Source organism: Nannospalax galili, unplaced genomic scaffold (genome assembly GCF_000622305.1).
Source record: "Nannospalax galili isolate Female #2095 unplaced genomic scaffold, S.galili_v1.0 scaffold310, whole genome shotgun sequence".
Classification (NCBI taxonomy): Eukaryota; Metazoa; Chordata; class Mammalia; order Rodentia; family Spalacidae; genus Nannospalax; species Nannospalax galili.
Genome location: NW_008328488.1, coordinates 547,570 through 568,491, shown reverse-complemented (window position 1 = coordinate 568,491; position 20,922 = coordinate 547,570). Strand labels below are relative to the sequence as shown.

Below are 20,922 nucleotides of genomic sequence, written 5' to 3'. Positions count from 1 at the left end.
TTAAAAAAGTGTATGTCAGACAAGAGCTGGGTGCACTTTGCCTTACGGGTATGAGGGCTGGAACTCAGATTCCCCGTATCCATGTAAGTGCCAGGTGGGCCAGCAGTCTGGCCCTTTGGAGGCAGAGACAGGGAATCCCTGGAGCAAGTTGGCCAGACTGACTCAGCAAGCTCTGGGTTCAAGTGAGAGAGCCCTCCTCAATATATAAGATGAAGTGTGAGGAAGATTCCAAACCTGACATGACCTCTAGCCTCCACATACACGTGCACCTCACACATACAACCATGTATATATACATGCGACCTTGCATACCACACACACATACAAATGCTAAAAAAAATATCTGAAACTGGTTTGAGGGGTGAAATGAGCGTGGAGGAGGCCGAGCATTAGAAGTGACCTGGGGCAGTGGTACTGTGTGGGCAGAGGCCCCAGGGGGACTGCACTGTGCTGTTTGCCTTGTTCCAGTTTTCCTCTGAGCCGAGCAGCCTGTGATCACAGACTGAAAGGAACCTTCTGGGACTTAGCCAGGCCCCTCACTTGGTTATACAGAAGAAGAGTGTGGGACCTGGAGAAGACAGGGCTCATCCGAACTCTCCTGGGACATGGGACACAGACTGAAAGGAACCTTCTGGGACTTAGCCAGGCCCCTCACTTGGTTATAACAGAAGAAGAGTGCGGGACCTGGAGAAGACAGGGCTCATCCGAACTCTCCTGGGACATGGGATGGGTGGGGGCTCTGCCAAGCCTATGCTGGTGGGAGAGAGCAACGAGCAAACATCACTGGTGGGCCTGAGCTTGGAAAAGGGCTGGAATCCATTTGTGCTGGAACTTAGACTAGTGACTGTAGGATTACCATTTCCCCCTGGTGTCCTTTGCCCTAATTATAGTTATATCCCAAATGGTTCTTGTTGGTCCCACATACTGGGTTGGAAGTCACAGTCAAGGGACCATGCTGAGTCCTGTGGGACCCCATGCCTCCCACAGTGCCTGGCATCTAGAAGGGACTGGCTGACTGGGCAGAAGGAGAAATGAAAGATCATGACTTGGGGTCCAAAAATGTTCAGTTTACAAGTCTCAAAGTCTTTGGCAAGCTGGACATCGTGATGCATGCCTGTAATCCCAGCACTTGGGAGGCAGAGAAAAGAGGATCGGGAATTCAGGGCCCTCCTCAGCTTCATAGCAAGTTCTAGGCCAGAATGGACTACATGAGACCCTGTCTCAAAAAAAATATGTGTGTGTGTGTATTAAAATAAAATCTTAAACCCAAAAAGCAGGGTCTCATGTGTCATAGCCAAAGATAATCTTGAACTTCTGCTCCTCCTGCCTCCACCTCCTGAGCTGGGATTATAGCCCCCCATGGGCCTTGCTGCAGACATGCACCATCATGCCCAGTTAATGCGTACTGGAGATCAAGCCCAGGTCTTTGGCTATGTTAGGTATGCATTCAAGCAACCGAGCTTCATCCCCAGCCTCTGAATCTGCTCTTAGCAAAGCATTCTAGTATTAAGAGTATCTTTGTGTCCCAAAGCAACAGCTCACCTGGATTTCCTTACAAATCCAATATCTAGATCAAGTCTTTTTATATAAACTAAGATTATTTCTACTGGTTGATTGGTACATTGTTCATTCAGACTTGACCAATTAAATTTACCTAAACAGTTGTATTTGCAAAAGAGTAATTACATTTCCTTAAACATTTTAAAATGCATTCATAAACTGAATGTCTCTGGTTCACATAATCTCTTCAAATTTCTGCAAGGCTCACCACAGGAACAAGTAAGACCTTTCTAAACATTTGACTCTTGTATATGTTAACTTTGCAAGTTATCTTAAACATTTCAATTATTTTTGTAATTTTAATCCAGTTTTCAATCCTCCATCTTAGTTTCACATCCTTTAAAACTACGAAGTCATGAGGCTGTTTTATAATGTGCTCAAATGTGCTGTACGTTCTTTACAGTGCATAAATGCAGATTAGTGTTCACAAGGCAGTGATCCTAATCTTCCCATCCAACACTATGGAGACCAGGCTGGCCTAGATCTCAGAGGGATCCACCTGCTTCTGCCTCCCAAGTGCTGGGATTAAAGGAGTGCACCACCACCCTGGCCTGTGTATTCACATTTTGACTCACTGTCCTTTCCCAAGCTTTATGATCACTGTCCCAACTCCCATCATCTCGGACAAGCTCACAGACTCTGGGGTGGTTTTTCTGAGACTATAGGCCAGACCCGGGTATGGTCAGATCTCCCATTAGAGTGACTGTTCCACGAGCCTGTGAGACACACTGGTTCGCTCTGCTATGTCGTGGGCCCCCTAGGTCCTCTTGCTCAAATTCCATGTCTCCATCCCACAGTAAGCACACGGCTTCTGGGTTTCTTTCAAGTCCTAACCTTGATCACTTCTTGTAACTTCTTTCAGTTTAGTCTCCTGATTTGAGTTACTAGGCTCTTGCTCCCGCCAGGGTGTATGTAACATTTTCTTCATGACTTGCTTGGCTCCAGCTTCAGTGACTTCCTGTGCTTCCTTTTTCCTGTCTCGCTCAGCCAATGTCTGGAGTCGTTCCCAACAAACCACAGCTCCCATTAGCAGATTAGCAAGCACGATTAGCAACTGATAAGCCTAAGCAAACTAGCTTTGAGCAAAAGTATGAACCCTCCCAGCGGGCTTCTGGCCCCAGGTCTGGCTGGAGGCAGGTGCTTTAGCCCTGTCAAAAGGCCATCCTTCCCAGCCACAGTATCCCCCATGGAGTCCTCCATTGCGCCTTATCAGCCTGCCTTCTGTGTGATGCTCCAGGCTGATTTCTGGAGGCCTGATGGGTGGGAATGCTGGGGGAGGCATGGAAGCAGGTTTGCCACCGCCTCTCCCCCTCCCAGGCAGCAGAGTTCTCAATGCTGAGAAGCAGGTGCCTTGCAAGCTGATGGAATGAACTAGAACTTCTTTTGAGTTGTGTACTTGTGTCTGCGTGTATACGCATGTGAGTGTGGAACAGGCACGTGTGCGTGCGTGTGTGTAGGAGAGGCCCTTGGCTTTTAAAACCCCAGCCCAGCACAAGCACCTTGCAGCCTTCCTGGCACCTATTGGCAAGGCTGTCAGCTAGACCCACCATGGAGGGTCTCAAGATGCAGTAATCTGGCCGAGCTTTGGTATCAGACCTGCCCTTCTTGCCTGTGTAGCCTTGAACCGGTGTCCTCGGCCTCTTGAGGACATGGACCTTGTCACATCTGTGTGCACCGAGGATATAGGAGAAGCCAGGGGAATGGTGTGGCTGTGGAGTTGGAACGGTCTGGCCGTGACCCAGTCACCTCTCTCTACCCTTGTACCTGATGTCCTGCCTTTTTAAGTCTCAGCTTCGCTACCTGTGCAATAGAAAAGCAGGAATGCTTACCTGCTATTACTGGGTCACCTAGAGAAATCTCACATTGATGTTGGATGCTTGCTTTGTAGAATTCATCCCAACTTTTCAGTTCAGCGAGCATTTATTGAGCACCTGTGGTATACCAGCCACTCCACAAATGAGAAAAAATATAACAGAGTGGGGTAATAGAACACGGTTGCTTAGCAGGACGTGGGGTGTCTTTATGAGGAAGGGACACTTCCAGTGAGACCTAAAAGACAGAGGCAGAGGCAAACCTTGTGAGTTAGAACAGCTCTGGCTTAGAAGGGGCCAAGTGTGCAATGAAGACAGGGCTGAGAGATGGAGTTTAGAGAAGGAGGCCAGATCCAGGGTCTGGAGGACCAGGAAGGACTTTGGACTGCAGTGCCTGAGTGGCAGCTGAGCTTAGGACAGAAGTGACCAGACCTGATGATATTGCAGAAGGTCACTCAGGCTGCCATGGGAAGGATGGGTTGTGAGGAGGCAACAGGGTACAGACGAGCTGGCCCATGTGTAATGAGTGGCTCAGGTAGAGCCCACTGCACCTTAAACAGAGGGATGACGGGGCTGCGGAGAGCTCTGTGCTTTTGGACGTGCTGGGCAGAGAAGTGTTAGGACCAGGTGCAGGATTAGATGTGGTGGTGTTCGGAAGTGGGGAGATGGTGAGAGGACAAAGAATGGACTAACAGTGTCTGGAGACTTGACTGAGCAGTGGGGGGTTGACCTCCACCAACTAGAAGCTTGGGAAACAAAGATGTATCCTGGGTAGTATTAAGGTCTAGGGTTCCCTGACCCCTAGACAGACGCCCATGTTGAATCTTCCCTGATACAAAGGAGTTCCTGGTCATGAACCTACTGTTCCTGCTCTGCCGCTGGGCTGGGGAAGAACAGTTGCCCTTAGTGCTGTTCCTGGAGTAAAGGGAGGATGGGTGGGACATGGCTAGGCTCTGTAGCCTTCCTCTCTGGGGCGGAGGGACCAGCCACTTTACCTGTTACCAATCCAAACCAGCAAGGATGAGAGGTGCCCTTGGACTGAGTCCCATCTGAACAGAAGCATGATGTGTGAACCTTCAGGGCACAGGCTGGACCCTTCCAGGGCCAGCACCCAGTCTTCTGCTTTAGCCTATGATGTGTGAGGGCACAGGCTGGACCCTTCCAGGGCCAGCACCCAGTCTTCTGCATTAGCCTATGATGTGTGAACCTTCAGGGCACAGGCTGGACCCTTCCAGGGCCAGCACCCAGTCTTCTGCGTTAGCCTATGCTCGGAGGCCGGAGGCTCTGGTGCTCAGGGTGTGTTTTTCTTTACAGCTGGGATGACAGCAGCTCTGTGAGCAGTGGCATCAGTGACACCATAGACAACCTTAGCACGGATGACATCAACACTAGCTCCTCCATCAGCTCCTACGCCAACACACCTGCCTCCTCCCGGAGAAACCTGGACATACAGGTAAGGAACAGGGCGGGTCCACCTGGGCTCCTTCGGTGGTCCCTGTCAGTCCCAGCCTTGGCCTTGTGGCCAGCAGGCCTATTTGTGATGAGCAGAATCCCCAGGCTGAGATGAGGCCACACCTCCAGCATCTAGTGCTCTGTCTCCTCACTGGCCTCTACCCTTAGGAAAAGGAGGCAGATGTCAGAACAATACCACACTCTCACTGTTTGGCCTGGGGAGACCCTGTTTCCTCTCTGGACCTCAGTGTAGGTCTGCTTTTAAAAAAGCAAGCAGGAACTAGAGAGAAGACTCAGCCTGTGTTTGCCTTGTAAGCCTGAGACCTGAGGTGTGATGGGAGAATTGCAAGCATTGTACCAGAAGGCCGGTATGGCCGGCCTGGGGTGGGGGCTGTCCGTCTCCGGGTCGCAGCCCCTTGGTGCTGTACCTTGCTTGCTCTGTACGGCTTGTTTTCAGTAGGATTCCGTCTTTTTTTTTTTTTTTTTTTTTTGAGATAGGTTCTTAGGTAGCCCAGGGGATGACCCTGACCTCATCCTCCTTCTACCTCCTGAGTGCTAGCTCTGCAGTTCTACACCCCCACAGCTTGCTTTAACCCTGGAAATCAAGCCTAGGGCTCTACGCATGCCAGTTGAGCTACGTCTCCAGTTCCTTTTTTTTTTTTTTTAGATTTTTTTTTTTTTGAGACAGAGTTTTATGTAGTTCGGGTTGGCCTAAAACTCCCTGTATAGCAGAGATTGGCCTGGACTGCTGATCCCCCTGCCTCTGCCTCCCAAGTGCTGAATCACATGGGTACGCCAACCACACCTGGCTTTAATTTTTTAAAATTGTATTATTCCACATGAAAATGTGTACCTAGTTTCTCAAAGTCCAAAGCTATTTCTCTGTAAGAATGATCAGCAGGCATCCCCATGTCCCCTTGACACAGATAAGTCCCTCTCAGTCACCGTGCCACAGCACCCACCAGCCAACTGCACTATGTTAAAGGGTCTCGCTATGTAGCCCAGGCTGGTCTAGAACTCGATATGTAGACCAGGCTCCGCTGGCTTCTGCCTCCCCAATGCTGGGGCTAAAGATGTGTGTCACTATACCCGACCTACATGTGCTTATACGTGTGTTGTTACTTCAATGGTGAGAAGGGACACCAAGATTTTGGAGTTACATGTTCTGTGTCCTGATCTGAGTGGTAGTTATGTGAGGCGTGTTGATTTTATATAATTGACTCAAGCTGTAAAATTAAGACTTGGTTCTTTGTCATAAGAATATGGGGTTAGAAATGCAGCTAAATTGGTAAACTGCTTGCCTGACCTGCACAAAATCCTGGGTTGGATTCCTCACTCAGTTCCACATGAATAGGGTTTGATGGCATGTGCTTGTAATCCCAGCACTCAGGAGAAGGAGACAGGAAGATCAGAAGTTCAAGGTCAACCATAGCAAGTTTGAGACCAGTCTGGACTGCGTGATACATTGTCTCCAAAACACACACACAGAGAGAGAGAGAGAGAGAGAGAGAGAGAAAGAAACTGTCCATTTAAATAAGTATATTTAAAAACAAACAATTGGCTGCTCTTGCAGAGGACCTGGGTTCTGTTCCCGGCATCCACATGACAGCTAATAATTGTCTGTAACTCCATTTCCAAGGACTCTGAAGCCTTCTTCTGACCTTCTTGGGTATTGTGTGCATATAGTACATATACATACATACATGCAGCCACCAAGCTTGCAGACTGTCCTTAGATACACATATTAAAATAAAAACTGACATGGGTCTCAGCATAACAGAAACGCAGGCCTGCTGCAGTAGGTACTGAGATGTCTATCATCTGGTGTGTTTAAATGGACTTTTCCTGATAGCCCCTTTGTTCCTGTCCAGGGAGCGTCTCAAAATATCCGACTACACATCCGGGCAGCCTTACGACTCCTCCCCCACAGGCTGAGGAATGAAAAGTCCTCTCTGAGTAGATAGAGCTGGGAAGGTGTGTGCTGTGCCCTCCGTCCTAGAGCAGAGTCTGGTGTGTTCCTTGGAGCGCTTGTCACATGCTGGTTTACCCTGGGCAAGCGCGCCACGCACAGCCCACCAGGCAAATGTGCGAGGCAGGAAGGGGCTTGGTATGCTTACAGGAAAACCGCCTGCCCGGGTCTCATGTCTGAGGAGCAGGGAAGGTGTGTTCCGGAAATTGCACAGAGCAGCCTCGTGTGGTGATGGGAAGACGGGGAGGCCGATCAGGAAGAAGAGATCCCTGGGAAAGGAGGTTCCGCTGTCTGAGGGGACTTTTTTCTTGGAGACATTGAGGAGTGTTAAGGGTGCCCCACAGGGCATCCATGGCCTGTTTCCAGGGCAGGTACCCTGAGCCCCTGTGCTCCATGTGAGGAACAGAGGCCTCTGCATGAGGCCTGAGGCCCCTGCACAGCCATCTCTAGGAGAGCTGATGAGTCCAGGTGCCAACGGCGGCATTAGGGTGGAGGGTGATATTGAACTCTCATAATTTAGGGCTGGGCATCTCACTCGGAAACATCCCTGGATGAGCTAGTCCAACTCCTGGAGTCCCTTTTCTTTTCATCCATTAACCGGTAGCACGAGCTGAGCTGCAGAATGGCTCAGCAGGAGTCTCCCCACCCCTCTTCTGTACCTGGATTTCCTCTATTTTTTAAAAATATTTTATTTATTATTTTTATTTTATGCATATGAGTGTATTGCCTGCTTGTAGGTAAGTGGACCCGTGTCATGCAGTGCCCATGGAGGACAGAAGAGGCTGTCGGATCCCTTGGAACTGGAGTTAGACAGTTGTTAGCTGCCATGTGGGTGCTGGGATTTGAACCCAGGTCTTCTGCAAGAACAGTCAGTGTTCTTAACTGCTGAGCCATCTCTCCAGCCCCGGATTTCCTCTCTTTCTGCCTCCCTCTTGCATCTGGGCTGGTAACTCAACTTGTAGCATGTTGTTAATGTATATTTGTAGTTTCAGAGCAGTTTGCCTTAAATTTGACATTGTATGCTCTGGGCACTGTGTTGCTGTACAGAGCTTTGACAAACACATCTACCCAACATGTATTCATCTGCACCTTAGGTCCTGGGCCACTGAGAGTTTTCTGGGTTTTGTGGAAGGAGCCCATGCAAGACTTCATTTTCAATTCCTGAAAAATTTAACAAAACATCAGGGGGTAAAAAGATAAATCTCTGTCAGTTTACTTTTTGCCACTAAGGGAAACAAAATCCTGACTTATATGGCCGGGTCGCTGTCCCATACGTCCTGCTGTTCTCTGCATGGTGAGCAATCATGATGTGTGGTCCGCTTAGCTCGTGGTAAGCCAGCTGCCTCTTCTGCCCACCTCCCCAGACCCATTGCTTCTGATCGTGGGCTAGTTACTTCTTTTCAAACCTGTGCTTTCATGGAAGGTGTGTGCAGCTTGGGTGACAATACAGTCTCAGAGGATGGGGTCAGAGTGTGTGGAGGGATGTGGTGTCTGGGGAAACAAGCAGCAGGTGATGTTGCTGGTTATTATGGGGCTCCAACTTCGGCCAGCTCAGCATCTAGACTTGCAGGAGATTGGATGTCTGGAGGCTCAAGACCCAGTAGCAGGCAGCGAAAACCCTGTTTGTCTAATGCAAGACACGGATGAAAGAAATGCTGAAGTCACAGCAGGGAACTGGGATTCTCAGAGCTGAAGAATTCGTGGGTGAGAGAACCACTGTTCACGGAGTCCCTCACGCTTAACTCAAGTTCACCACCAACTCCCTCAGTCAGCACTCCATTTAGTGTCAACCTGCTTGACACCAGTATAACAGTCTTAGAGATGGAAAGGGACTTCCTCCAAGATCTCAGCCAGCAACAGTGACCCCACCCCACTTCTAACAAGAACTCAAGTCTCTCAGACTCCAGAGCTAGTGCCCTTCCCCTGTTTAATCAGACTTCTCTCTCCAAATACTGTCGTCTGCTCTGAGGTTTCTTCGGACCTATCTGCTCTCTTCCCACTCGCCTGTTCATGATCTAGGAGACATCCAAGAAAGCCAATAAGAAAACCTTCAGGAGGAGATGGGCCCACAGTCTGGGCATCGTAGGCTGCACACCCCTGGATGCTGGCCTGCCGGCCTCCCTTTGTAAGCTATAGGGCTTCTTCCACTCTGACTTCCAAGTGATGTCACCAATGGTTTGACACATAGTTCCAAAAGGATTTGCTAAGGCCATGTAACTGCAGAACTCTCAGAGTATCCAGGCAAACACCCAGCTCTACAGAGGATGAGGACTGTTCTTCTAGAGGGAGAGGATCAAGCCATGATCCCAGGCTGGGGACATGTGCACTCTCCCTGTCACTGGTAGAATTAGTCCTAAGGGGTCCAGCCCAGGAGCTGGGCTGCGGCTGCTCTAGGACTAGGCTTGGAACACAACCAGCCTGCCTGTATGGAAGAGGCACCTGCTAGATGGAGGCATTTTTATTAGGTGCTCTGGGGCATGCAAAAATAAGTCCCTGGACTTATCATCAAGGAAAGCAGTGTGCTGCAGCGGTTAGAATATGTGCTGGCAGAAACCAGAATCCCTGCAGCATTTCGTGTGATCTTAGGTAAGTTTCTTCTCCACTCTGCTACTGGTGATAAAATTCAGAGTGTTAACTTACTTCCTCGTGAGCTTTTGTTAAGGATTAAATAACTATATATTTGTATATATAAAACATGTACTACATACACACACGTACACAATGGAAAGCAAGGTCTCATGTAGCCCAGGCTGGCCTCAAACTCGGTATGTAGCAAGGATGACCTTGGACTTCTGATCCTCGTGCCTCCACTTCTGAATGTTTGGATAACAGTCTTGGATACAGTCCATCTCCAGTGAACTTGGGACTTTGTGTACGCTAAGCAAGCACTCTACCAACTGAGTGCTATCTCCAACCCCAGTACATATATATTTTAAGTGATTTTTAAAAATTATTTGTGTGTGTGTGTGTGTGTGTGAGAGAGAGAGAGAGAGAGAGAGAGAGAGAGATAGAGACAGCAAATGTGTGGAGTAGGTTTGACCCGTTGGATCCCCTCCTTTATATAGGTTCTGGGGATCAAACTTGGGTCAAACCTGGACTTGTGCTACAAGTGCCCTTATCTTCTGAGCCATCTCACAGGTCCCGGGCACATAGAGTTTTTTTAAAAGTACGTTAGCTTATGCCTGGTACATAGTGGCATATAGTAAGTCTTACATTTTACTGCTATTTTTAATATTGTTACCTTTTTTTTTTTTTTTTTTTTTTTGGTTTTTTTGGGCCAGGGTCTCCCTGCAGCCCCACCTTTCCTGGAACTCACTATGTAGACCAGGCTGGCCTTGAACTCACAGAGATCCACCTGCCTCTGCCTCCCAAGTGCTGAGATTTAAAGGTGTGCGCCACCACGCCCGGCTGTATTGTTACCATTTTTAAAGGTTTATTTTTTTTAATTATATGTGTGGTTGTGTGTATATTACATATGAGTGCAGGGCCCATGGAGGTCAGAAGAGGACATCTGATCCCCTAGAGCTGTAGTTATAGGCCTTTACAGAGATCCACCTGCCTCTGCCTCCCAAGTGCTGAGATTTAAAGGTGTGCGCCACCACGCCCGGCTGTATTGTTACCATTTTTAAAGGTTTATTTTTTTTAATTATATGTGTGGTTGTGTGTATATTACATATGAGTGTAGGGCCCATGGAGGTCAGAAGAGGACATCTGATCCCCTAGAGCTGTAGTTACAGGCCTTCGAGCCACCTGATTCGGGTGCTGGGAGCAAACTTGGGGCCCCTGGAGGAGGAACAAATGCTCTAACTACTGAGCCATTCTCCAGTCTAAATACCGTTACAATTTGATTGCGGGAAAGAAGTCTAAGAACATTTAAAAAAATAATTGCAATGATAAGCATGTGAAAGATGCTATATCTCAGCACATCTTAGAGCATATTCGAACACGTTGGAATGTTTGTAAATGTAGGTTCAGGGTTTGAATTTGTTCCTTGCAGTACTCTCAGTGCAAACTAGCATCCTGGTGCATTGTGGTACCCAGTAACAGTTGATAGATGGATGTTTCCAAAGCCAAGCTTCTTATTCAAGGCCTCGGCACATGCAGGGTGGGAACTAATCTTATCCAGGTTCTTCCCTACATAACTGGCAAGCAGTGGGCATTGAGTTAGTTTTAGTTAGTTTTAGTATTAACAGCACGTTCTAGAAGAAGGGACCGCCAGGCTGAGGTAACTGAGGGGTTGGGAAGGGTCACTTGTGGTTCTGCTCATCTGTAAAATTGAGATGGAGGTCATGTTGCATGCCTCCTGACTCCCTTGGACCAGCCTGTGACAGGCTGGGATCATTTTGTCAGTCTAAACAGCATGCACTTGCTGTGCATTCATTCACTCATTCGTTCATCAGGCCTTGGCTGAGTTCCTGCTCTGTGTGCTCAGTTGTGGGACATCCCCTCAGCGTCCCTCGCATGACTGAGTATGTTGCCCTCTCCTTCCACATCCCATCTCTGTGACTTGGTATCTGTCTGTGTCTCGGTATGTGTTTGAGGAAGGTCTGAACAAACGAAGGTCTGTGGGATACCGTAGTGGATGGATGAGGTCCGCAGGGCTGTGGGGACTGTGGGAGGGGAGAGGCGGTCACACATGGCTGACGTTCTGCACTGAGCCGTCACCTGCTCAGCCTTTATTCCATGGAGGAAGGCACTGTCACCCTGATCTGTGGCAGGTCTCAGGCCAGGGTCTTACCCAGGTCACTTTCATTTTCCCACACTGGCTCTGTGGCCCTCTCTTAGCACCTCATATAGCGAGTGTGGGGTTTGTTTCTGAGTGGCCATCCCAAAGAACTGCTTCGTCCCCTTCCCATTCACACGCGGCTTCCATCCTGAAGACCCTCCCCGGCTTCAGGCCTCAGGGGGCCCAGCATTCTGGCTCCCTTTGTGTCCCTCGGCCTTGCAGTCCATTAATGTCCCATTCCTGTCCCCTCCTGGGCTCCACAGCAGGTCAAGGTCTTCCAAAGAAAGCTGCCTAATTATCTTCCTCGTCTGAACTCGACCACAGCATGGGGAGCAGAGGCTCAGAAACGAAGCTGGGCGGGAGCAGGCACTGCTTCCTTGGCCAGTTGAGTGCTCTGCAGATCGGTGGAGTTCACAGATTTGCTTGCTCCCTTGCTGGTCTCCTAGATCCAAAGATCGCAGCTAGCAGAGTGACAGGAAGATGACAGGACAAAGGGAAAGGGACAGGCTGGTGCTGGTGGAGATCCCGCGTCCGAGCTGGAGGAGACAGAGCTCCCTTCCCACCACCTCTCTGCTCTGCCAGCGCCTCCTGGGGCCCTGCTTTTCCGCAGCTCCTTTTACTCAACTATTTCCCTCTCTCTAAGGGTCCATTGTAGTCTTCCCTTAAGGAAAAAAAGTCCAGGGAGAGCATAACTTTCTAACAAGCAGGTGTCTAAAGGTTGAAAGTCCTTAACTGGTGGTCCTTTTAAAGAGTCTGTATTGGTGTTTTTGCCCTTGGAGCAAGGGGCCCCCTTGGCCTGGATGGACGAGCACTAATTCCGGAAGTCTCTCTCCACAGACTGATGCGGAGAAACACTCACAGGAGAGGAATTCCCTGTGGTCTGGTGATGACATCAAGAAATCAGATGGAGGGTCAGATAGTGGCGTAAAGATGGAGCCGGGTTCCAAGTGGAGGCGGAATCCTTCTGATGTGTCGGATGAGTCCGACAAAAGTGTGTCAGGCAAGAAGAATCCGGTCATCTCCCAGACAGGCTCGTGGCGGCGAGGCATGACGGCGGAGGTGGGCATTACCATGCCAAGGACAAAGCCATCGGCTCCAGCAGCCTCACTGAAGACCCCAGGGACTGGTGAGTGAGAGGCTGGCGCTGTCGTAGATCAGCAGCTGCAGCCAAAAGCCAAAACTCTGCTGACTGCAGCAGGAACTTGTGACTTCAGATTGATGCTCTGATCACAACCAGCTTTCTGTGTGTGTGTGTGTGTGTGTGTGTATACATACCTGCCCACGTGTATGTGTATCAACCAGTTTGTGTGTGTGTGTGTGTACAGCAGCGTGTACGACCTGGAGCTTACCATGTAGGGTAGGCTGGCTGGTCAGCAGGCCCCAGGGATCCTCCTGTCTCTGCCTCCCCAGCGTGGAGACCATAAGTATGCACCACCACACCTGACTTTGTTTAGGTGGGTTCTGCGGACTGAACTCAGATCCTCGTGCTTGTAAGGCAGTCATTTACTGACTGAGCCACCTCCCTGGCCCCAACGGCAGCTACTTCAGGGTCCCTTCCCTCCCTGTTTATGACTGGTAGTATGCAAGTGTGAGCCTGACAGTGGCTCTGCTGCAGAGATGTAGGTTGGTTTCACTGTATACCAACTGGTCAGCATTGAGTTTCACCACTCGCCAATGACACACAGGCATAGGCTCCTTGGCCACATTTGTCTGTTGTGTGTTGTCCCTCTGGAAATGTCAGGGATGCTGTCATGGACACAGGGAGAAAGTGCTTCACTCTGTCCTGGGTCAATGCAGATTGCTTTGCAAAGGAGTAAAATTAGTGACACCTCCTACAAGGCCCCCATCTTCAGCAGATGAGCTAGGTTATTGCTAGGGAAACTCTCCTGCACCTCCTCAGGGTGCAGGGAACCCAACCTTCATCCGAGCTCCCTAGCCCCAGGGCTGGCTTCTTTGTCTGTAGGCTGACCTCACGGGTTTCTCTCTTAGGAAAAACAGACGATGCAAAGGTGTCTGAAAAGGGAAGGCTGTCACCCAAAGCCTCCCAGGTGACGCGCTCCCCGTCGGATGCTGGCCGCAGCAGTGGTGATGAATCCAAAAAAGCCCTCCCCGGTAGCTCCAGGACTCCCACAGCCAATGCCAGCAGCTTTGGGTTCAAAAAACAGAGTGGCTCGGCTGCCGGGCTGGCCATGATCACAGCCAGCGGGGCGGCTGTCACCAGCAGGTCTGCCACGCTGGGTAAAATCCCCAAATCGTCTGCCCTCGTCGGTCGGTCTACAGGTCGGAAGACAAGCGTGGATGGAGCCCCGAACCAGGACGATGGGTACCTGTCTCTCAGCTCTCGGACCAACTTGCAATACCGGAGCCTGCCCAGGCCCAGCAAGTCCAACAGCCGGAATGGGGCCGGGAACAGGTCCAGCACCAGCAGCATTGATTCTAACATGAGCAGCAAGTCAGCCGGCCTGCCGGTGCCCAGGCTGAGGGAGCCCTCCAAAACGGCCCTGGGCAGCTCCCTGCCAGGGCTCGTCAACCAAACGGACAAGGAAAAAGGCATCTCGTCAGACAATGAGAGTGTGGCTTCCTGTAACTCCGTGAAAGTGAACCCAGCCTCCCAGCCCATGCCCAGCCCTGCTCAGGCCACTCTCCAGCCAGGGACCAAGTACCCAGACGTGGCCTCTCCCACGCTCCGCAGGTAAGTGGGTAAATACATGGAGCTGAGGAGAGCCAGAGTTCATGGCTTGGCACCTGAGTTAAGAACCTCGTGCTTTGATATAAAGCTTGAGCCCTCCGTCCGCAGAGCTGCCTCTGAGCCCAGCTCCCACTCCCGAGCCAGCAGGTCTGCAGTCCGTGCGTTATTTTCCCTGTTCTGGGATGAAAAACAAAAACTTCTAAAGTAATTCTTCCCGAGTTCAAACTCTGACTCTTTCTTAATTAACCATCAGGTCACCTTTCTTAATCCTGCCTCAATTTCCTCGTCTATAAATTGGGGGTGATGGTACTTTCTTCCGAGTTTTTATGAAAGTTCGTCTTTGCAGCTGTGTTTGTCTCTGGAAGGCACTCAGTGAAAGTCAGCTACAGTAACGGTGAGGTTTTGACACACTTTCAGACCGTGAAAGTAGCTCGTGGCAAGGAGATTGTCTTTTCTCCCCTGAGCTGTATCTTTGTCTGCATGTTCTTTTTTTAATACCATGTTTTATTTTTTGACACAGGACCTCGCTCTGTAGCCCTGACTGGTCTGGAACATTCTATATAAGCCAACTTGACTTTGAATTCAGAGATATCCACCTACCTCTGCCTCCCGAATGCTGGGATTTAAGACGTGCACCACCACACCCAGTTTTTTTTTAAAAAAAATATTATTGGATATGTATGGTGTACATGTGTGTATACATGTTCATCTGTATGTCAGTGTGTGCGTGTGCCCGGGCACATAGTCATGCAGACCCGAACCTGATGTCTGGAGGCACCCTTGGTCATGTCCACTTTCTTTATTGAGGCAGAGTCTCTTGCTGATCCCAGAGGTCCCGTCTCTGCTGCCCTTGTGCTAGGATGGTAGGTAGCCACCACACACCTGCTGGTCCTTTCCGTGAGCTCTGGGGCTCTGAACTCTGGTCCTCACCTGTGCTGGCAAACACTTTATTCACGGTGCCCTCTCCCCAGCCCACTTTTTTTTTTTTTTAATATAATGCTCTAAAAAGAGAACTGTAATAAGGAGAAATTTACTTCCTAGTACCTTAAAAGGCATGATTTTTTCCCCCTTACATCTCCACACTTGGTTTTAATTTCTTAATATGGAAAGACCGGTTTTTAACAATTTCTTTTAAGTCATGCTCTGGCCCATCTTGGAATGGCATAGGTTGGCATTCACATCACCTTCCAGCCGTGATCTACCATGAGGAAAAGCAAGCCCTCGGGATGAAAGTTAAGGGGTGAGAAAATAAAAATCAGGCGCACATGCATGTCTTTGGGGGTGACAAGTAGAAGGCTGTGCGGTGCACCCTGTCTAGACTTCATTATTTGAATTTCAGTGATTATTTTTCAGGGGGAAGTTCCCCTTGGGCTGCTGTTTATCGTTTTAAGACACTGCCTGGTAAATGAAACTTTTCTCAGCTACCTGAATCAAGTGTGACGTGCATCACTTGCTCTACAGTATTACTGGTTTCCTTTGGTGACTAGAAAGGCATTTTACGGGACCCTCAGGCTACCACACAGGAATCCGGGAAAACACATGCACTCCTCACACTGGGCACCTAGCATCCTTTCAACCGTTTCCTAAATGACTCTTGTGTTCTAAATGATCTAAACATCTAGCTGGGGCATTCATGTGGGGCGAAGCCTTCAATCTCACCTGAGTGGGACCAATAACTCCCTTTAAATGATTTCAAATAGGCAGGAGCGGAGGGGACTTCCATGTGGGCTAGCAAGCAGCTGCCTAAAAGCCAGTCAGGGAGGTTGAGAGCGTGGCCGCAGTGAGTTCCTTTTAGTAACAAGGTCCCCATCAGTGGAAACGTGGAAGCATCCTGAAGCTGAGGCCCTAGCGTGGTATTTCATTCCTGGTAGCCACCAGAGGAAAAGCATTTCTCATCTGTCACTAGGTACTGTGGTGAGGGTTGTATATCTGACTGTTGGTCTTCAAGTGTTGAGATTTGTAGGATTCTTCGGGGAATCACTGCGGGCAACTGGGTCAAAGGCAGCTTGCCTATCATAGTAGGTAGTGGTTTCATCACTTTTCAAAGATACTTACTCCACTCACTGTATTTGGAGAGTGGAATGAAGCCCTTAAATGTTGTAGGATGTGGTCCACTCCAGGCTGGGGAACATTCCACCAGAGCGCTCTACCTGTGGAAGGCAGGCTTGTGCCTGCCCTGTACTGATGACACAGTTTTGGCAACAAGTAGAGGGAAGGCAGTGTGGGATGGTATTTCTGAGTGTTTCGGACATGGTTGGTACCCAGAGTGTCTGGTCTGATGTCTCGTGAACACTTCTGTGTATGGTGTTGGCTCCATTGGCTCTCTGGCCCTGAGAGGCACCCCTTGCACCCTTGTTTCCTGTTGCGTGTACATCTATCTGTGTCTGGACTTCTTCCAGGCTCTCTCCAGCTGTAGACCCATGATTTTGATTCTTTACATTAGGCTGAGATCAAAGAGACCAAGTCCCAAAGCTTTGCACCTGGTATCACAGGTGAATGAGGCTCTTCTCTCTAGACGTTTCCTGACTGGGGCTCCCTTGTGATTAGTCTATTTAGAGAACGGAGGGAAAGCCGAATCCTGGAGGGGTATGGCCAGGCCTGTAGGAAGCTCTTCTATCACCTGGGCTTACAGCCAGTCCCAGTTATAGCCAAGAGCCAGAAGGTTTCCAGGGGCACCAGCATCCAGACCCACTACACAAACAGCCTTTCTCTGGGGAGACTGTTAGCCGTTTATGCAGGAGACTGTCCCCCTTTCCAGGGGTCCTACTGCCTCCTACTCCCTAGCCCTCTTCTTCAGTGGCTCTGTGACCCTTTGCCCCTGGGTGTTTATCCCACACAAAACCTTTGTCTCTTCGCAGACTCTTTGGTGGGAAGCCTACCAAGCAAGTGCCCATCGCCACAGCCGAAACCATGAAAAGCTCGGTGGTCATCTCCAATCCTCATGCCACTATGACCCAGCAAGGTAACCTAGAGTCCCCCTCGGGCAGTGGCGTCCTGAGCAGTGGGAGCAGCAGCCCTCTCTACAGTAAGAACATGGACCTCAACCAGTCTCCTCTAGCCTCCAGCCCCAGCTCAGCCCACTCAGGCCCTTCCAACAGCCTCACCTGGGGCACCAGCTCATCAGCAATGAGCAAGGACGGCCTAGGCTTCCAGTCTGTTAGTAGCCTGCACACCAGCTGCGAGTCCATTGACATCTCCCTGGGCAGCGGCGGGGGCCTGAGCCACAACTCCTCCCCTGGTCCCATTGCCTCCACTAAAGATGACTCCCTGACGCCCTTTGTCCGAACCAGCAGTGTGAAGACCACACTGTCAGAAAGGTTGGTGCTGTGCCCTCCTGGCTGTGTGTCCCTCAGGAAGATGTCCTTCCAAAGATGCAGGGAGGAGGTCAGGGGTCCAGAGGCTAACTGGCCTTTGCCTGCTGGGTTTCTGTCTTTCTAATCAGTGCTGCTTTTGGTGGAAGCCAGTTAGGGTGGAGTTCCGCTTGGCTGTACTTACTGCTAGCTGTTTACTCTCTGTGGTTATTCTTGGTGCTTGAAGCTACTAGAAGTCTCTTGGGGACAGATCTGTGCTACTGTTTGAATGGCATTCAGCCTTGGAAACCCTTCCATCACTTTGTTGGCTTCTTTCTTCTTGAACAATTGATCAGGCAGAGTAGGAGACCTGGGGCAGCTGTGGACTGTGTGGCCAGATGCTTGCTAAGCAGTTGGGGGGATCTGGTGTCTGGGTGAACACCCTCCTGAGTTGCTGCCGGCCACCATGAGAGGAGCTCACGAACCCACATGTGTCATCAGAGCCTTGGTTTCACTGCAGCGGTGGGGCCTGGCTGGGGACTTGGGGAACAAAGCTGGGTCAGCTGTGGGAGTGGGAGGAGTGTTCTGATCGTTGTGTGTGCAGACGCCTCATCCTTCAGTCTAACACTGCTTCTCTTGTTTTCCACCCACCTGGACTTCTAGCCCTCTCTCTTCCCCTGCTGCTAGCCCTAAGTTCTGCAGAAGTACTCTGCCCAGGACACAGGACAGGTAATGACGTCATAGGCCAGGGGCCCACCAAGCCTCTAGGTTATTCCTCTGCCCATCCGTCCATTGTCAAGCCAGTTCTGTGCAAGGCTGTTGCCTGAGGCTTCTGTGTCTGTGGCTCTGGTATACTCTGTGACAGCCAGGCATGCCAGTGAGGGTCTGCTCCACTGTCCTCGAAAGCCCAGGGAAAAGTGCAGGTGGATGTCCCCTTCACTCCAGCTGGGGACGGCCACCCTTAAACCCTGCCACTCATCCAGGGCTGCGGGAGCCCTCACTGGCATCCCCGTGGCCTCTGTGGCATGTCCCTGCCTCCCCACTACTGCTTTCCCTCCCCACCCTGCCAGATACCACCTGCCACCCACCGTGCAGCCTGGCCCTCAGCTCTGCCTCTCCCCCGCACCCCTCCCCTCCCTTCAAGTACTCTGCTGCAGTCTGGCTCCTTATGTTGTGCGGCGTGTTGTGCTTTGTGTGTCCATCTGGATCTTGTAATGATGGTGATAAAGATTGTGTGGAGGGTTGGGGCATTACAAATGAAGGGACTTGGGCCTGCCCCAGCTGCGGGTGGGCCTCAGAGATGGATGTTGACCTTCAGTTTCTGGGGGAGCATTGACTGAGCCAAACAGGACAAACAGCTGTTGTTTCATGCTTAGGAGAAAATAACTAATGGAAACCGTCTTCACCCCATCAACAGCAAAAACTGTTTCTGTCAGGCTCACAAACCAAGCCTTTAAACCCCTGTCAGTGCTTTGGAAATTCAAATGCCTTGACTCGGTCAGCCAACATGTTCCAACCTGCCCTGGCTCCTGCCCAGGGCTCAGCTCCTAGCTATACCCTTGCCAGACAGGAACAAGAAGCCGCTGAGAGGGACCTGGAATTCACCCCATTGCACATGAATTCCAAATATGCAGACTGCTGGTCGCTTAACCCTCTAGCGAGTCCCTTCTAGAAACCTTTGCCAGGGGCAGTGGAGGTATGGGAGCTGAGGTGGTGGGGCACAGGGGGGCCACAGGGCAGCACGGGCAGTGCTTTCAGGTGACGCACTGCCTGTGTTGGCTTTGAACCTGTGGAAAAGGAGGAAGAACTGGGGTCGAGCAACTTGGGCTGCCTGATGTGGTCGATATACGCATAGGTGCGGGCTCAGGCAGAGGACTGGTTCCTCCTGTATCTGCATGTGTGCGCTGTATGCATGGCTGCTGTGAGCGGCTACCTTGGGCCCTCGAGCACTCTCCCCAGCCTCCTTTCCTTTCGTCCCCCGCCTGCCCTGTGCGTCTGTCACGTTCTTGATTTGTTTTAACTTTCCTACAGTGACCCACACCTTGATAGGAACACTTTGCCTAAGAAAGGACTCAGGTATCCGACCCTCCTTGCACCCATGCCATCTGTTGTGTCCGTCCGTGGAGCTTGGCTGTGTGTTCTCATGGCTGGTGGGGGTTGGGCTGGGATCCCCGCTTTGGCCACTGTGGCTGGGTTTTGGATGACAGACCCCTCTCATTCCCATCTCTCCATTTGTGGCTTGCGTGAGGGGGTCTGTGCTTTGTGAAGCTTCGTGTGACAGAGCCATCTCATGACCAGCAACCCTGGGCCAGGCTGGGAGCTGGGACTGCTCCCAAGGGGTCTGAGGTGGGACCCTACGCACTTCATGATCGTCTGTTCATGTGGCCATTTCCAGCAGAGGACATGACTTACAGCATGCTGCTTTGTCAGCAAGGACGGGAGGGAAGGAGGAGGGATGGGATGATCTCCCCCAAATTAAAAAACCTCTAGCTTCAGGGCTGAGATACAGTGCCATGGGTAGAGCATTTCCCTGGTATGCACAAGGCCATGGGTTCAGTCCCTAGTACCACAAAAGAATAATACTAATAACTAATTGCAAAAAATGCCATTTGGCTCATCAGGAAGCACAGCTGGACATGAATGCCTGTACTCACCCTGACATCCTGATCAGCAGTGGGGTCAGCCTCTCAGTACCCACCAAGGCAGACATGTGCCCTTATTTTTGGTAAAAACCCAAGTCTGTGAGAAGGACTGTCCTTCCATTCACAGTAAGTCGTGCCTGGGCTGCCTGTCGGTACTCTGCTCTAAGTCGCCATGACCTTCGCATCACCAGCCTTGGTGCTTTGATTTCCCCATGCTCCCACGGCTCCCCATCGCTCCCACGGCTCCCCATCGTCTCTGCTTTCTAAACACCTCGTTCTCTCTAGCATCGCCCTCACCTGTGCTAAGCATTGAGTGCTTTCACATAAAACAGAACTTGGAATGAAACGGTTCATTGCTGTCACGTGTTGTCTGTAGTTAATAACCTGCAGCTTTAGGACCCAGAGCATTTCGAACAGTAACATGAGGTGGGTATTGATGTGTCCTCTGAGTGGCTACTCCAAGCAAAGTGAGTTCTAGGAGTCTAAGAAGGAATGTGGTAATATCCCCAGCAGGCGTCCATGAGGAATTGTGCACCGTGACATACATGGTGTGTGACAGTGGATTGCTACCACCTACCCCCAACTCTCTCTCTCTCTCTCCCTCTTTCATCAGATGGGCTTTCATGTAGACCAGTTAACTCAGACTTGATAAGTCATTGAGGGTGATTCTCAACTTCTGACCCTCCTGCCTCCATCTCCCATGTCGCACCAACATGGCTGGTTTTTATAATGCTGGGAGTTAAACCAATGGCTTCCTGAGCACTAAGCAGATACTCTACCATC

At 50.5% G+C, this 20,922-nt stretch overlaps 1 protein-coding gene across 3 annotated transcripts in view; it reads left to right on the top strand.

Annotated features, from left to right (window-relative positions):
• Nucleotides 1–20,922, top strand: part of Nav2 (neuron navigator 2) — a 402,958-nt gene that overhangs the window by 315,899 nt on the left and 66,137 nt on the right. For all 3 annotated transcript variants that reach the window (XM_017796647.2, XM_017796645.2, XM_017796641.2), the window contains 6 exons: nt 4,686–4,824; nt 12,356–12,644; nt 13,508–14,210; nt 17,066–17,524; nt 18,161–18,226; nt 19,529–19,573. In XM_017796647.2, coding sequence (XP_017652136.1) covers nt 4,686–4,824; nt 12,356–12,644; nt 13,508–14,210; nt 17,066–17,524; nt 18,161–18,226; nt 19,529–19,573 — 1,701 coding nt within the window. The remainder of the gene's footprint in view (nt 1–4,685; nt 4,825–12,355; nt 12,645–13,507; nt 14,211–17,065; nt 17,525–18,160; nt 18,227–19,528; nt 19,574–20,922) is intronic.